The sequence below is a fragment of the Oncorhynchus keta genome, chromosome 11, assembly GCF_023373465.1.
Source record: "Oncorhynchus keta strain PuntledgeMale-10-30-2019 chromosome 11, Oket_V2, whole genome shotgun sequence".
In the NCBI taxonomy this organism is placed as follows: domain Eukaryota; kingdom Metazoa; phylum Chordata; class Actinopteri; order Salmoniformes; family Salmonidae; genus Oncorhynchus; species Oncorhynchus keta.
This window is the reverse complement of record NC_068431.1, coordinates 37,613,668-37,631,699: the sequence shown is the minus strand read 5'-3', so window position 1 is coordinate 37,631,699 and position 18,032 is coordinate 37,613,668. Positions and strand designations below refer to the sequence as shown.

General features: G+C 43.6%; 1 protein-coding gene across 5 annotated transcripts in view; it reads left to right on the top strand.

Moving 5' to 3' along the window:
• Positions 1 to 18,032, top strand: part of LOC118390190 (transcription initiation factor TFIID subunit 1-like) — a 56,114-nt gene that overhangs the window by 23,989 nt on the left and 14,093 nt on the right. For 3 of the 5 annotated variants that reach the window (XM_052457080.1, XM_052457077.1, XM_052457081.1), the window contains exons 11-27: positions 3,092 to 3,259; positions 3,398 to 3,528; positions 5,356 to 5,463; positions 6,578 to 6,751; positions 6,894 to 7,067; positions 7,247 to 7,351; positions 7,493 to 7,693; positions 8,848 to 8,989; positions 9,613 to 9,743; positions 9,841 to 9,921; positions 10,030 to 10,179; positions 10,358 to 10,483; positions 10,856 to 11,031; positions 11,148 to 11,362; positions 15,936 to 16,143; positions 16,259 to 16,430; positions 16,752 to 16,963. In XM_052457080.1, the coding sequence (XP_052313040.1) occupies positions 3,092 to 3,259; positions 3,398 to 3,528; positions 5,356 to 5,463; positions 6,578 to 6,751; positions 6,894 to 7,067; positions 7,247 to 7,351; positions 7,493 to 7,693; positions 8,848 to 8,989; positions 9,613 to 9,743; positions 9,841 to 9,921; positions 10,030 to 10,179; positions 10,358 to 10,483; positions 10,856 to 11,031; positions 11,148 to 11,362; positions 15,936 to 16,143; positions 16,259 to 16,430; positions 16,752 to 16,963 (2,674 nt within the window). The remainder of the gene's footprint in view (positions 1 to 3,091; positions 3,260 to 3,397; positions 3,529 to 5,355; positions 5,464 to 6,577; positions 6,752 to 6,893; positions 7,068 to 7,246; positions 7,352 to 7,492; positions 7,694 to 8,847; positions 8,990 to 9,612; positions 9,744 to 9,840; positions 9,922 to 10,029; positions 10,180 to 10,357; positions 10,484 to 10,855; positions 11,032 to 11,147; positions 11,363 to 15,935; positions 16,144 to 16,258; positions 16,431 to 16,751; positions 16,964 to 18,032) is intronic. The other 2 variants (XM_052457079.1, XM_052457082.1) reach the window with 1 other exon arrangement.

Here is an 18,032-nt window from a genome sequence, read left to right as displayed (position 1 = left end):
TTTCAATATATCCAAATAATTTTCCTACCTCATTATGCTGTCTACTCTGTGAAGTGAACCAGTCCCTCCTGCAGCAAAGCACCCCCACAACATGATGCTGCCACCCCAGTGCTTCATGGTTGGGATGGTGTTCTTCGGCTTGCAAGCATCCCCCTTTTTCCTCCAAACATAACAATGGTCATTATGGCTAAACAGTTCTATTTTTGTTTCATCAGACCAGAGGACATTTCTCCAAAAAATACGATCTTTGTCCCCATGTGCAGTTGCAAACCGTAGTCTGGCTTTTTTTTATGGCGGTTTTGGAGCTGTGGCTTCTTCCTTGCTGAGCGGCCTTTCAGGTTATGTCGATATAGGACTCGTTTTACTGTGGATATAGATACTTATGTACCTGTTTCCTCCAGCATCTTCACATCCTTTGCTGTTGTTCTGGGATTGATTTGCACCTTTCGCACCAAAGTACATTCATCTCTAGGAGACAGAATGCGTCTCCTTCCTGAGCGGTATGATGGCTGCATGGTCCCATGGTGTTTATACTTGTGTACTATTGTTTGTACAGATCAACGTGGTAACTTCAGGCGTTTGGAATTTGCTCCCAAGGATGAGCCACTTGTGGAGGTCTACAAATTTTTTTCTGAGGTCTTGGCTGATTTCTTTTGATTTTCCCATGATGTCACAGGTACACCTCCAATTGACTCAAATGATGTCAGTTAGCCTATCAGAAGCTTCTAAAGCCATGAGAACATTTTCTGGAATTATCCAAGCTGTTTAAAGGCACAGTCAACTTAGTGTATGTAAACTTCTGACCCACTGGAATTGTGATACAGTGAATTATAAGTGAAATAATCTGTCTGTAAACAATTGTTTGAAAAATATCTTGTCATGCACAAAGTAGATGTCCTAACCAACTTGCCAAAACTATAGTTTGTTAACAAGAGATTTGTGGAGTGGTTGAAAAACAACTTTTAATGACTCCAACATAAGTTTATGTAAACTTCTGACTTCAACTTTATGTAAATGTCATATTTCAGTTGTTGTTTTTCAAAAAATCTGTTTTTGTTTTGTTATAGGGTATTGTGTGTAGATTAGTGAGGGAAAAAAACATTTAATCCATTTTAAAATAAGGCTATAACAAAATGTGAACAAATTCCAGTGGTCTGAATTATTTCCGAATGCACTGTAATTTGTATGTATACTGAACAAAAATATAAATGCTCTATGTGAAGTGTTGGACCCCAGTTTCATGAATTAAAAGTTCCCAGAAATGTTACATATGCACAAAAAGCTTATTTCTCTCAATTTTGTGATCAAATTTGTTTACGTCCCTGTGAGTGATGTATTATTTGTCAAGATAATCCTATCTGATAATCCACCTATAGTGGCATATCAAGAAGCTGATTAAACAGCATGATCATTGCAAGGCCACTGTTTAATGTGGAGTTTTGTTACACAACACAATGCCACAATTTTTGAGGGAGCGTACAATTGTCAGCAGATATGTCCACCAGAGCTGTTGCCAGATAATTGAATGTTAATTTCTCTACCATAAGCCACCTCCAGCATAGTTTTTGGCAGTCCAACAGGCCTCACAACTGCAGACCACATGTATGGCATCATTTGGTCGTGCGGCTTGCTGATTTTTAAACATTTATTTTTTTTACCTTTATTTTACTAGGCAAGTCAGTTAAGAACAAATTCTTATTTTCAATGACGGCCTAGGAACAGTGAACTGAACTGCCTGTTCAGGGGCAGAACGACAGATTTGTACCTTGTCAGCTCGGGGATTCGAACTTGCAACCTTTCGGTTACTAGTCCAACGCTCTAACCACTAGGCTACGCTGCCGCACCCTGATGTCAACGTTGTGAACAGAGTACCCCATGGTGCCGATGGAGATATGGTATGGGCAGGCATAAGCTATGGGCAACGAACATAATTGCATTTTATTGATGGCAATTTGAAAGCACAGAGATACTGTCACAAGATCCTGATGCCCATTGTCGTACCATTCACCCACCTCCATCACCTCTTGTTTCAGCATGATAATGCACGGCTCCATGTCGCAAGGATCTGTACACAATTCCCTGACCTCAATCCCAACAACTCCCAGTTCTTCCATGGCCTGCATACTCACCAGACATGTATCCATTGAGCATGTTTGGGATGCTCTGGACTGACGTGTACAACAGGGTGTTCCAGTTCCCACCAATATCCATAAATTTCGCACATGAGGAGGAGTGGGACAACCTTCCACAGTCAACAGCCTGATGCTGAACTCTATGCGAAGACGTTGTGTCGCACTGCATGAGGCTAATGGTGGTCACACCAGATACTGACTGGTTTTCTGATCCACACCACTACCTTTGAAGATATTATATCTGTGTCCAACAGATGCATATCTGTATTCCCAGTTATGTGAAATCTGTAGATTAGGGCCTTATGAATTTATTTCAATTGACTGATTTCCTTATATGAATTAACATCTTTTAAATTGTTGCATGTTGCGTTCTATATTTTTGTTCAGTATATTATTCCTTAGTTGCGAACTTTGCAATAGAATGAGCAGCAGCAATAGGCTCCAGAACCATCGCTGCACCACCACATTACATGGCACATTCCTCACTCGCTAGATGTGGACGCAAAGGGCCAGATTACACACACAATTATTATTATTTTCTTCTCCAAGACCTAAAACAAAAAAAGGTATTTTGATGTGAATTAAACATTGATATGGACTCAACATCCAATTAAATTGTTTATCTATGAACAATTGTAATTGAGAGTGAAAAACAACAATTCTAAAACCAGGAAAAATCTAACTGAGAACATAATTTGAGAAAATATAGAACACAATTTTTTGGGGGGGGGAAATCACTGATTTTGTAGGGGCCCCCTTAGTTGTTTATTAACCATTACTTTCTCTTGTACACCAAGGACCAGGGGAAGAGTTGCAGGGCAGAGGAGCTAGAAAACAATGAGTAGCTTGTGATATGTACATTTTTTAAAAGTAGCTCTCATGCTAGAAAAGGTTGGCGACCCCTGCTTTAAAGAGAGAGTAAATCTCTCACTACTGTTTTCCTATTGGTCTTTCTATAGCCACTCATGAAGAGGATGCCCCCTGGTTCTCCATCTTCCCCATTGACAATGAGGAGCTGGTGTACGGGCGCTGGGAGGACAACATCATCTGGGATGACCAGGCCATGGACCGCATGCTCTCACCCCCTGTCCTCACCCTAGACCCCAACGATGAGAACATCATTTTAGGTATTGCCCCTTTCTTAGTGAACTGTGGGTACACTGTTTGTCAGTCATGTTAAACAAGTTATGAAATTTCTTGATGGTCTTTGTAACCTATTGAATGCTTTGATCTATCCACTAATCTCTAAATTTGGCCTCTTGCAGAAATCCCAGATGAGAAGGAGTCTGAGCGTATGTCCCACTCTCCGTCCAAGGAGAACAAGAAGGAGTCATCACTAAAGAAGAGTCGCATCCTGTTGGGGAAGACTGGGGTCATAAAAGATGAGCCTCAACAGGTACTACAGGACTGGACCATGGAACATACAGTGGGGCAAAAAAGTATTTAGTCAGCCACCAATTGTGCAAGTTCTCCCACTTAAGATGATAGAGGCCTGTCATTTTCATCATAGGTACACTTCGACTATGACAGACAAAATGAGAAGAAAAAAATCCAGAAAATCACATTGTAGGATTTTTTTATGACTATTTGCAAATAAGTATTTGGTCAATAACAAAAGTTTATCTCAATACTTTGTTATATACCCTTTGTTGGCAATGACAGAGGTCAAACGTTTTCTGTAAGTCTTCACAAGGTTTTCACACACTGTTGCTGGTATTTTGGCCCATTCCTCCATGCAGATCTCCACTAGAGCAGTGATGTTTTGGGGCTGTTGCTGGCCAACACAGACTTTCAACTCCCTCCAAAGATTTTCTATGGGGTTGAGATCTGGAGACTGGCTAGGCCACTCCAGGACCTTGAAATGCTTCTTACGAAGCCACTCCTTCGTTGCCCGGGCGGTGTGTTTGGGATCATTGTCATGCTGAAAGACCCAGCCACGTTTCATCTTCAATGCCCTTGCTGATGGAAGGAGGTTTTCACTCAAAATCTCACGATATATGGCCCCATTCATTCTTTCCTTTACACGGATCAGTCGTCCTGGTCCCTTTGCAGAAAAACAGCCCCAAAGCATGATGTTTCCACCCCCATGCTTCACAGTAGGTATGGTGTTCTTTGGATGCAACTCAGCATTCTTTGTCCTCCAAACACAGTGAGTTGAGTTTTTACCAAAAAGTTATATTTTGGTTTCATCTGACCATATGACATTCTCCCAATCTTCTTCTGGATCATCCAAATGCTCTCTAGCAGACTTCAGACGGGCGTGGACATGTACTGGCTTAAGCAGGGGGACACGTCTGGCACTGCAGGATTTGAGTCCCTGGCGGCGTAGTGTGTTACTGATGGTAGGCTTTGTTACTTTGATCCCAGCGCTCTGCAGGTCATTCACTAGGTCCCCCCGTGTGGTTCTTGTGATCATTTTGACCCCACGGGGTGAGATCTTGCGTGGAGCCCCAGATCGAGGGAGATTATCAGTGGTCTTGTATGTCTTCCATTTCCTAATAATTGCTCCCACAGTTGATTTCTTCAAACCAAGCTGCTTACCTATTGTAGATTCAGTCTTCCCAGCCTGGTGCACGTCTACAATTTTGTTTCTGGTGTCCTTTGACAGCCCTTTGGTCTTGGCCATAGTGGAGTTTGGAGTGTGACTGTTTGAGGTTGTGGACAGGTGTCTTTTATACTGATAACAAGTTCAAACAGGTTCCATTAATACAGGTAACGAGTGGAGGACAAGGAGCCTCTTGAAGAAGAAGTTACAGGTCTGTGAGAGCCAGAAATCTTGCTTGTTTGTAGGTGACCAAATACTTATTTTCCACCATAATTTCCAAATAAATTCATAAAAAATCCTACAATGTGATTTTCTGGTTTTTTTTTTTGTTTTGTCTGTCATAGTTGAAGTGTACCTATGATGAGAATTACAGGCCTCTCTCATCTTTTTAAGTGGGAGAACTTGCACAATTGGTGGCTGACTAAATACTTTTTTGCCCCACTGTAACATAGTTCTGCCATTCAACAGGTACTACAGGACTGGACTATGGACATAACATAGATCTGCCATTCAACAGGGACTACAGGACTGGACCATGGAACATAACATAGATCTGCCATTCAACAGGGACTACAGGACTTGACCATGGAACATAACATAGATCTGCCATTCAACAGGGACTACAGTCCCTGAACTAACCTGCTCTAACTCCTTTTCTGTTTTGTCTGCTGCCTACAGAACATGTCCCAGCCTGAGGTGAAGGACCCATGGAACCTGTCCAATGATGAGTTCTATTATCCTAAGCAGCAAGGCCTGAGGGGCACCTTCGGTGGCAACATCATTCAGGTGGGAACTAGATTCTCTCCTGTGAGCTCTGTTCCTATACAGGTTGATTAGCAGTTAAAGAGTATAAACTTAAAGATGCACTATGCTGAAATCACTCTGCAATTTCCTGGTTGCTAAAATTCAAATAGTTCACATAAATTCAGTTTGTGACAAAACAAGTAGTCATTGTGGAGAGAATAATCTAAACCGCTCTGAAATATATTTTCCATAAGTTTTTTCAGCTGTTTGAAGCTGGTGTACAAAACTCAAAGTAAAAGACGCAAAAACTAAACTTGGTAACGGGAAGCATAGAAATAGCGCACATAGAACATATCTACCACTTTTTAGACTTGCTTTCAATGGGAATTAATTATCTGTAACTCACATCTATATGTGAATTTAGTCGAGTCACACAAAAAGTTACATATTGTAGCTTTAACCCCCTAAGGTCGATTTCCACACCCCCGCGGAAATCTAATTAGCATAATAATAATAAATCCCCATAAAAATCTGTCAATTTAAAATAGATATCTGTTTTTTTTTGCATTGGATGCATCTCAATCCACCACATCCATCAGTGCCACACTTCCGCATCTGTGGTGAAAGGTGACAGAGCTAGAGAGGTGTTTGTCAGACCATGGGACATCCCGAAAATCAGAACGGTTTGGCCTACACGACTCAAATAAAGAGATATACAGTATCTCTCACATGTAGAACAGACATTTCAGAACAAACTTCCTTTAGATTTTTTGTCTGGACTATCTGTTGTTCCATGTAGTAAATCTGTTATTCAATGCATTTGTATGGGCTAATAGCAGTAAGGCTGAATTTTGTTTTTCGTGAAAGACATTTGTTCTATTTTGAAATTGTATTTCATATTTTACTTCAAGGGGTCTTAACATTCCAAATCAAATAGCAAAATGATCCTTGGTATGACCTTAAAACATATAGCTTAGACTGGTTATTGCCAACAATAAGGGGTTAAATACATGTATTAAAAATAGCTTAGTAGAACCCCCCCCATCTCAGACAGGGCTTAGACTCTTATGGGTTAACTATAGTGTAGGATAATCTTAAAAACACTGTAGTTAGCCTATGCTATATGAAACATTTCCTTGTCTATCTTTCTCTCCAGCACTCCATCCCTGCAGTGGAGCTGAGGCAGCCGTTCTTCCCTACTCACATGGGACCCATGAAGCTGCGTGGGTTCCACCGGCCCTCTCTGAAGAAGTACTCATTCGGGACGTTGTCCCAGCCAGGTCCCCATGCAGCCCAACCCCTACTCAAACAGATCAAGAAGAAGGCCAAGGTGAGGCCCCAGCACTCACCTCATTCACCTCCATCTTTCTCTCCGTCTTGACACAGGTCGTCAAGAATGCTTCTGCTTCTCTGTCTGTGTTGATAACCTTGTTTGTGTGATTTATGTTAAATGTCCCTTTTTGTGCCTGTAGATGCGAGAGCAGGAACGCCAGGCTTCCGGTGGAGGTGACATGTTCTTCATGCGGACAGCTCAGGACCTGACAGGGAAAGACGGAGACCTGATTCTGGCAGAGTACAGCGAGGAATACCCTCCGCTCATCATGCAAGTCGGCATGGCAACCAAGATTAAGAACTATTACAAGAGAGTGAGTCACTGCAGTCGTCTTTCAATTACCATTCCCCTTGTATCAACATCGTTTAGCATTTACTAAAAGCTGAACCACCTCAGTGGTTCTTTTCCTTACTCTATTGATATGAGTTATGTTTATGTGAAAAAATGCATTTTAAGATTTAATTAACTTGAAACATGGCTGTTCTCCCACAGAAACCAGGGAAGGACCCTGGAGCTCCAGACTGTAAGTACGGAGAGACCGTGTACTGCCACACCTCACCTTTCCTGGGCTCCTTGCACCCCGGGCAGCTGCTGCCGGTCAGTACCACAGTCATTACAGTCAGTTGCATGACAATTCAGTAATGTTTGAAAAAGCCATCCACTGTGAATGTGAATAGCCTGATACCTAGAAAGAGAACATTTTAGAGACCTAATTGAAAATCTGTGTCTTTCTTTCAGGCTTTTGAAAACAACCTTTTCCGTGCCCCCATCTACCTCCACAAGATGCCAGAGACAGATTTCCTGGTGCTGCGTACACGGCAGGGCTACTTCATTAGAGAGCTGGTAGACATCTTTGTGGTCGGCCAGCAGTGTCCCCTCTATGAGGTCCCTGGACCCAACTCCAAACGAGCCAACACCCATATCAGAGACTTCTTGCAGGTATACCTTACGACACACACACACACACACACACACACACACACACACACACACACACACACACACACACACACACACACACACACACACACACACACACACACACACACACACACACATTGTCAAATGAGTTGTTCCACAAAATAAGTTCCTTTTAGGTAAACAAACAAACAACAGGTTTATTTCAGAATATTGTCAAATTGTGTCATGACGAGTACATGTTCCACTTAATGAAAAACATGTTTTCCCATCTCAAGAGGTTAAATAAAAACAATACATAGTATGTGTCTGTTAAGTGCCAAATAAACAGGGTTGACCGTGACAGGGTTGACCGTGACAGGGTTGACCGTGACAGGGTTGACCGTGACAGGGTTGACCGTGACAGGGTTGACCGTGACAGGGGGTTGACAGGGTTGACCGTGACAGGGTTGACCGTGACAGGGTTGACCGTGACAGGGTTGACCGTGACAGGGTTGACCGTGACAGGGTTGACCGTGACAGGGTTGACCGTGACAGGGTTGATGATTTCATCTCAAATCAGCAATAAATCTCACTGTAACAGCTTGTTGTATGCAGCAGGGAGGGACAAAAGAATGCAACAATGGTAACAGGGTTGACGTGTTTTGCCGACCTACTCAGTTTTCCACCACGGAACACCAGAAATTGGAGTAAAACCAGCTTACCTGCTTTAAACTATGATTTGACTGTTTATTTTGAACAACATATTTAATGAGAGTTGAGTTCACGTAACAGTGTTGACCTTAGAATGAGGGCCAGATTATTGTTTTAACCTTAAAATGTAATACTAATAACATTAAATAAATCATCATCATCAGAAATGACTTTGTCAAAGCAAAACATAACGAGGACTTTACAATGATGGTGACATGTTTTAGAAGTTCGGAGGTTAAGTGGGTTAAAATGTTCCTAGTCACAAATGGTGCACAGAGGGACTTCAAAATGCTGCATTTAGAATTTCCCACGCCGTTTATATAACAGGATTTTATAATCAAAAATGTATGCACAATTTCTACTTCAAATATCAAAGGGACGCAAAAGGGACTCATTTCATGGAATGACCCACATACAAGAGAAAGCACACTTACAGAATACATGCTTGCCTACACTCATGTCTTCTCTGCTCTTCTGTGCAGGTGTTTATCTATCGGTTGTTCTGGAAGAGTAAAGATCGTCCCAGGAGAATCCGCATGGAGGACATAAAGAAAGCTTTCCCCTCACATTCAGAAAGCAGCATCCGCAAACGCCTAAAACTCTGTGCTGACTTTAAGCGTACAGGTAGAAACGGCTAACCCTGCCATAACCCAATACAACCGTATAGCCTCATGTTTGTCAACAGTACGGTATGACACGCTGTCCTTCATTGTTTGCCCTCACAAAGATGAATAAGTAATGCAGAACTGTGAATATGCCTCGTGAACGTTGCCACTCACAACTGTCCAACAATCCTGATTTCCTCTTAACGTTTCTACTTCCGTGTGATCTCAGGGAAGTGCTGAGGTGTAAGAGCGAGTGTTTAGCTGTGTGAGCTCAGAGATGGTGTGCCTTACTTTGACAGATAGGCGCCAGGAAAGAGAGAGGTCAGCATATTATGGATATGGAGTTTACTGTGGAGGTAAGGTGTGGTCTAAGGAAAGCATCAATAAGGACCCATAGGTTTGCAGGGTCCTTCGTTAATATCTGCTGTTCTGCTCCTGCAACACCTCCGCTATAAGCCTACAAGACACTTCAGTTGAATGGAATTATGGTACATTTGATGCAGCAGGGAAGCTTTCTAATCAAAAGTCTTTGGAGGGGGGAATTGGCCATGCAAAATGCATCCATGAATCTTAAGTAAAGGTGGACTAAAGAGAACTTAGTAATACTTGTTATATGATTGAAGCTCATGCCTCTGTCCCCAGGGATGGACTCTAACTGGTGGGTGCTGAAGCCTGACTTCAGGCTGCCTACTGAGGAGGAGATCAGGGCCATGGTGTCTCCAGAGCAGTGCTGTGCCTACTACAGCATGCTGGTGGCAGAGCAGAGACTGAAGGTAAGACTGACAGGCTCCTTGTGTAGGTACCGGCTGTGATACCGATTCTCTTTAAGGCACTGTGTGAACTATACCAGAACTTTTCTCTCTCATCCAGGATGCTGGATATGGTGAAAAGTCCTTCTTTGCCCCAGAGGAAGAGAATGAGGAAGACTTCCAGATGAAGATTGATGATGAGGTACAGCTCTACTGCTTCCTTTTCATGAAACATTGATTTTGATGCTCCATTGATGTTGAAAAAATGATGATCCATGATTTCACCAATATTCTCTGTGGTTCACCTTAGGTCCGCACAGCCCCTTGGAACACAACACGAGCCTTCATCGCTGCCATGAAGGGGAAGTGTCTGCTGGAGGTCATGGGGGTGGCCGACCCCACAGGCTGTGGAGAGGGATTCTCTTACGTCAAAGTACCCAACAAGCCCACTCAACAAAAGGTACTTCTCTCTCTTACCCCCAGTGCTCTGAAACACTTCTGCCAGATCAGGGAGCCCTAATTCCATTCATGCGTTCATAGCCTCCAGAAAAACAATACCTATTTTCCTGTTCTAACCATTCAACGGTTGTTTGGTGATTATTACTAAAGCTTAAGGTTATTTTATTTGTCGTGTTCAGGCCCAAGACGACCGGGAACCACAACCCGCTAAGAAGACTGTGACAGGGACAGATGCTGATCTGAGAAGACTGTCACTCAAAAACGCCAAGCAGCTACTGCGCAAGTTCGGTGTCCCAGAGGAGGAGGTAATAACACAGTAATAACATAATAATAATTATCATCATTTGGGAGGTGCTTATATTGGTCCTGGTTTTCGCATATCCCAACTCCCCCTGAGACACCCACAGGGAGTGGGGTCACGGCCAGGGTCATAATTGTACAGTGACCCTGGAGCATTTAGAGTTAAGTGCCTTGCTCAAGGGCACAGCAACAGATTATTTTACCTTGTTGGCTCCGGTATTCAAACCAGAAACCTTTCAGTTACTGGCCCAACACTCTAACTTTGAGGCTACCTGCCGCCATATAACTTAAATGTCTTCATTCCCTCATTTCATCCACCAACCGACGTATGAAAGCTATATCAATCTTTCAAACCAGTGTTTCTGTGTGTGTTTCAGATAAAGAAGCTGTCTCGTTGGGAGGTGATTGACGTGGTGAGGACCATGTCCACAGAGCAGGCCCGCTCTGGTGAGGGGCCCATGAGCAAGTTTGCTCGTGGGTCCCGCTTCTCTGTAGCCGAACACCAGGAGCGCTACAAGGAGGAGTGCCAGAGGATCTTTGACCTGCAGAACAAGTGAGGCCCTCCCATCCTCCCCTTTTCCAATGAACCATAATTCACTACCCGTTTCTTATTGGGATGCTGTAGTTGTACACTATCTGATGTTCCAGCCTGTCTGCCTTCCCCCCCAGAGTATTGGATTCCACAGAGGTCCTGTCCACAGACACAGACAGCAGCTCGGCGGAGGACAGTGACTTTGAGGAGATGGGGAAGAACATTGAGAACATGCTGCAGAACAAGAAGACCAGCTCCCAGCTGTCCAGAGAGAAGGAGGAGCAGGAGAGGAAGGAGCTGCAGAGGATGCTGATGGGAGAGGAGAGCGACCACAAGGGACGCAAGGGCTTCTGTAAGTGTTGTGTTTGTGCGTTTCAGGCTTTTTTAAATGTGTTTACAGGAGTATGTGTTTACAGGAGTGTGTATGTGTCAGGGTATATGCTAGGAAAATGTGGTGCCGGACAACGTGACCAGGAAGATTCAAATTTACCTGACCCATATGCAATGGGTGCATAACACATTATGGCGTCCACCCACGGTGCTCAGCATGACAGAAATCACATTTATATTATGGTAATGCTCTTAACAGAACATTGCAACTCATGTAATGAAGCAGCCAATAAAACTGACTTTTCAAACATTTGGCAAAATGCAATTTGTGGGAAAACACCATTCTAAACAGCACACCTGGGAAAACACCTTTCTAAACAGCACACCTGGGAAAACACCATTCTGAACAGCACACCTGGGAAAACACCATTCTGAACAGCACACCTGATAATGGTTGCATAAGTGAACGAGATGAAATCTCAGTTAGAAAAAGAGGGTTAATCTAAAGATGCAACAACTAGGATGGGTTGCTATTATGACTAGTACAGTATGGTGCCTTTGGCTTCTGGACATCAATAGAAAGTTGAGAAGAAAACCAATAGAACAGGAGAGAAATGGCATAGTTTGCCCTTTAACAAAAAAAAGTTTATTTTTTATCAAATCCTCATTACATACAGTACCAGTAGAAAAAATACAGTTTATCCCCATCATTTGGTTACAGAGTTCACCCCTGCTACACTTGAGTAACAGGTTTTGGTTTATTTCATGGAGAGCTCCTTGTGAGCAATGAACATGTCTGGTTTATCTGTTCTGATAATGTTGAGGGAGAGTGTGCCTGAGTACGCGTAGAAGTACCTGGCCTGCTGCGCAGAAATGTAGGAAAGTGTTTATTTAACATCCATTGCGAATGATAATACACTGAGTGTACAAAACATTACGAACACCTTCCTAATATTGAGTTGCACCCACTTTTGCCCTCAGAACAGCCTCAATTCATCAGGACATGGACTCTACAAGGTGTCAAAAGCGTTCCACATTGTTACTGGTCCATGTTGACGGCAATGCTTCCCACCGTTGTCACGTTGGCTGGATGTCCTTTGGGTGGTGGACCATTCCTGATACACACATGAAACTGTTGAGCATACCAATGGAGGCTCCCCAGAGGAGGAAGGGGAGGACCATCCTCATTTGAATTTCATAAAAATAGTGAAACATTAAAAAAGTTGTCCTTTTTAGATTAAACTATACTAATTATATTCACATCATCAAATCATTTATTTAATCACGCTGTTTTGCAATGAAGGTCTTCAGTAGCCTCAACAGAACTCTGTAGGGTAGCACCGTGGTGTAGCCGGAGGACAGCTAGTTTCCGTCCTCTGGGCCCTCTTCTCTCTATACACCAAGTCACTCGGCTCCATCATATCCTCACATAGTCTCTCCTATCATTGCTATACGGATGACACTCAACTCCTCCCCCCTTCTGACACCCAGGAGGCGACACGCATCTCTGTATGCCTGGCAGATATATCAACTTGGATGTCGGCCCACCACCTCAATCTCAACCTCGACAAGACAAGGAACTGCTCTTCCTCCTAGGGAAGGCCTGCCCGCAAGAAGACCTCTTCATCACGGTTGACAACTCCACAGTGTCGCCTTCCCAGAGTGCAAATAACCTTTGCGTGACCCTGGACAACACCCTACCGTTCTCTGTAAACATCAAAGCAACGACTCGCTCCTGCAGGTTCCTGCTCTACAACATCCATAGAGTTCGACCCTACCTCACATAGGAAGTGGCGCAGGTCCTAATACAGGCAGTTGTCATCTCCCGTCTATATTCCTGCAACTTGCTGTTGGCTGGGCTCCCCGCTTGTGCCATCAAACCCCTGCAACTTATCCAGAACGCTGCAGCCCACCTGGTTTTCAACTTTCCCAAGTTCTCTCATGTAAACCCACTGCTCCGCACACTCCCAGTCAAAACTCGCACTCCAAGACCATGGTGCTTACCTACGGAAGAGCAAGAGGAACTGCCCCTCCCAACCTTCAGGCGATGCTCAAACCAAACACCCCAACACGAGCACTCTGTTCTGCCACCTTAGGTCTCTTGGGCCTCCCACCCCTACGGGAAGGAAGGAAGATCCCGCTCAGCCCAGTCCAAGCTCTTCTCCGTCTTGGCATCCCAATGGTGGAACCAGCTTCCCCCTGAAGCTAGGAAAGCAGAGTCCCTGCTTACAGCCCAACACCGTGCGGGACGTTTGGCATTTGCCAGAGAACACCAAGATTGGCAAATTTGCCACTGGCACCCTGTGCTCTTCACAGATGAAAGCAGGTTCACACTGAGCACATGTGACAGACGTCTGGAGTCTGGAGACGCCGTGGAGAACGTTCTGCTGCCTGCAGCATCCTCCAGCATGACCGGTTTGGCGGTGGGTCAGTCATGGTGTGGGGTGGCATTTCTTTGGGGGACCACACAGCCCTCCTTGTGCTCGCCAGAGGTAGCCTGACTGCCATTAGGTACCGAGATGAGATCTTCAGACCCCTTGTGAGACCATATGCTGGTGTGGTTGGCCCTGGGTTCCTCCTAATGCAAGACAATGCTAGACCTCATGTGGCTGGAGTGTGTCAGCAGTTCCTGCAAGAGGAAGACATTGATGCTATGGATGCTATGGACTGGCCCAGTGTGACTCCAAATTCAGACCTCCATGGGTTGATACATTTGATTTTCATTGTTAATTTTTGTGTGATTTTGTTGTTAGCACATTCAACTATGTAAAGAAAAAAGTATTTAATAAGAACATTTCATTCAGATCTAGGATGTGTTATTTTAGTGTTCCCTTTATTTTTTGGAGCAGTGTAGTTTAGCCTACTCAAACACCCGGCTCAAACTGAGAGGGATGCGGGATCTTACCTAGCTGGCTATGGCTATCTAACACTAGAACTCTTCCAAGTCAAGGTAAGCTTTTGGTTTTATGAATTTATTCCCACCGGGGCCCACCGGTATAACTGCTCAACTGCTTGCTAACTGAACACTGTACTGCGTGATGGTAGCGGGTTTACTAACGTGTTAATCCTAGTTGCTATGTTTACTTGATGTTAGCTAATATGGTGACAATGATGTAGGCTGTGTATAGTGGTTAGCAGTTATGATATGAAGGATTGGCTTGGAAAGTTTTTTTTCACCTGGTCACAGACAGCTGATGTGTTGTACACTGAAGTCCACAAGCAAAGGGAAAAGGTGAGAGGAGGAGAGTGTGTAGATGCGAGAAGGAATTATCCAATGATCAAAGGGATCGTGCTGTTTGTATGCGGCTGCTAATAAAGTGAACGGACGATTCTGTTGAAAAACGTTTTGTTAAGGAAGCAAACGGAACAAAACTGATAATCATACCTGAATTTGTCCAATAGAAACTCTCGTTTGCAACTTTTAGTGTAATGATTACACCCTAGATCAGCTTGGGTGTAAGGCGGTATGGATTGTGCAAGGCAGTATGGATTGTGTCAGTGTCAGTCTCCTAGATTACTCAAATTTCTCTCACCTACCTTTGTAAACTGTCATTCATAAGTTGTAGCAACCTCATGATGGGTATAGGGAAGATTTGAGTATCTTGTAGTAGCATATCGATTTTACATCGAGCTGGGTGAATGGAATACGAATGAGAGTCATCCAATATACTGTAATAGAAATAAGGCCATGCTCATAAAAATATATCATCCTCCCTCATCTTCAACGGCACCAACCGCTGCTGTACCATACCCCATTCAAAGGAACTGAAATATTTTGTCTTGCCCATTCACCCTCTAAATGGCGCACATACACAATCAAGGCTTTCACCTGGGTTCCTGGTCAGTTTGTCATGGAAAGAGCAAATGTCCTTAATGTTTTGTACACTAAGTGTATATTAAAAGTATTAGTTCCTCACAGTAAGCTATTTGAAAAATCTTTCCAACAATCTCCCCCTCGATAATCACCAATCCCCAGTGTGAAAGAGCTATAGAAGTTATAGGCCTACTGCTGCGTTGGCCTGTAGGCTATGAGTTCCATGCACAAATGTCTTGTATCATTGTAGATGGATCACAGTGTATGATCACGCACTGCCTAGGAAGTCCTTATGAAATACTTGCCTCCACGTTTCTGTGGTCGGATTTTGCCTTTGGGCTACTTTCTAGAAAGGTAAGATATGCCTCATAATATGAAATATAACATTCCAGTTTCAAACAATTAAGTATGCTTTCAAAATGCATTCTGCCTCCAGCTCATATTGTAAAGTGGTGGGTGACAGGCTGATAGCCTGTTGCCTGCACTTGAATGTCGAATGAGAGGCTCGCTTTAAATACCAGTTGAGAAATAAAAATAGCTCGCTCTATTTTTTAACACACAATTGCATTTAGAATTGTTGCATAATGAACGGGCTGATAAAATAAGGTTTTACTCCATCAGCAACCAGCTGAGTAGCTACAGGTGAAATCCAGATTCAAATGTGCATGTGTGATAGTTGTGTTCGATAAATAAGATACATGATGACCAACAAATTGGCAATTGCCGGCTAACGGAAACTCTGGTGTGTTTGACTTATATCTCTCTCTGTGTGTCCCTGCAGCCAGTGCCTTGTCCACAGGCTCCCATAAAGATGACGACACGTCCTCGGTCACCAGCCTGAACTCGTCCGCTACGGGACGGCGCCTCAAAATCTACCGCACCTTCAGAGACGAAGACGGCAAGGAGTATGTCCGCTGTGAGACGGTCCGCAAACCCTCCGTCATAGACGCCTACACCAGAATCAGAACCACCAAGGATGATGAGTTCATGTGAGTCCGTCCATCTGTGTGGTGTGTGTGTGTGCGCATGAGGTCTGTTGTGTCTGCGCATGCGGTCTGTGTGTGTGTGTCCAACCTGTCACTAAGTCTCTGTCTGCCTCTACAGAAGAAAGTTTGCTGTGTTTGACGAGCAACACAGAGAGGAGATGAGGAAGGAGCGGAGGAGGATCCAGGAGCAGCTGAGGAGGCTGAAGAGGAACCAGGAGAAGGACAGGTTCAAGGGCCCCCCGGAGAAGAAGGCCAAGAAGATCAAGGAGAGGCCAGACCTCAAGGTAAAAGTAAGCTTGCCAGCCCATAATGATTCAACTCCAAGACTATCCTCCCCTGCTTTTCCATAACCTACTGTCTGTTTTCCTGCTGACCTGCTCTGTTTCTAAAATAGGATCATTCATTTCAAGATGAACCTTCCTCACTGTTTTCATACTTTCCTTTAGTAGCAATATATTATATTGCTTATAATAAGCATGATAATGTAGTGTTTGCATGTGATGTGGCAGTTAGTGTGTGCCATGTGATGCAGTGAGTTGCAGTTTCCATTCCTGTATAGTGTGTTTGTCTGATTGTTAACTACATCTCCTTTTCTTCCTCCCCTGCCCTAGCTGAAGTGCGGAGCTTGCGGTGCCATCGGGCACATGCGAACCAACAAGTTCTGCCCGCTATACTACCAGACCAACGCCCCGCCCTCCAACCCGGTTGCCATGACAGAGGAACAGGAGGAGGAGCTGGAGAAGACTGTCATTCACAACGACAACGAGGAACTCATCAAGGTGGAGGGAACCAAGATCGTCCTCGGCAAGCAGCTTATCGAGAGGTACAAACACACACAGGCTAGACATTCAGGAGAAAAGGAAACTTAAACTGAAATATTTCCATGTCACTAGAGTGACCGAAGTCTTTTTTACTATATTTACTCTTTTACTGAGTCGGTAATGCCAGCTTCAAGCACCAAAAGGTATTGCACAGCTAATTGAGCTTCTGTAGATCTGTCCATTATGCTCTGTACGTCTGTCTAAATAACCACGTTTCCATCCAACCATTTCATGCGGATTGGGGCGGCAGGGTAGCCTAGAGCGTTGGACTAGTAACCGGAAGGTTGCAAGTTCAAACCCCGAGCTGACAAGGTACAAATCTGTCGTTCTGCCCTGAACAGGCAGTTAACCCACTGTTCCTAGGCCGTCATTGAAAATAAGAATCTGTTCTTAACTGACTTGCCTGGTTAAATAAAGGTAAAATAAAAAAATAAAATTAATTACCTGTCACATTAAAAAAGTCACAACCGGTTAGATGGAACATGAAATGCCGGTACAATTTTATAAATGCTGACAGACAATTTGTTCGTTCAACATGGTGGAATCTTTTTTGTCTATAAAATGTTAAATTACAATTATATGAGAAATGGTGGCAGAAACGCCTTGATGCGCATGTATTTATATAACAACCATCATACCATCATAACTAGTTAAATAAAGGTTAAATAAAATTAAAATACAGAAGTAAACTTCGAGTCAGGCGGTGGAGGATATGTTGTGTGATCCTCCCACTACAACACTTCAGGAAAGCATGCAGTTTATTAGGCTACAGATGAAATAAATGATGATGAAAGTGCACGGTGATGAGATTGATGCTCCTTTCCAGTCTTATTCTGGTGAAATGGTCGATACTTGGCTGCTGTTTGACAAATACAAATAATATCGCTCTTATCCATAATAATCTCATAGTGTAGGTAGCCTACACGTACTGTATCTGTGAGCTGTTGGCTAGAGACCATGTGCCATGACCAAGGGAGTCACATTTTTTATAGAACGCAACAGTTTTTGTGACAAACCAGTAGAGTTGAAAATGTGATGGAAACCCATTTAACTTGTATTTTTCATTCAGTA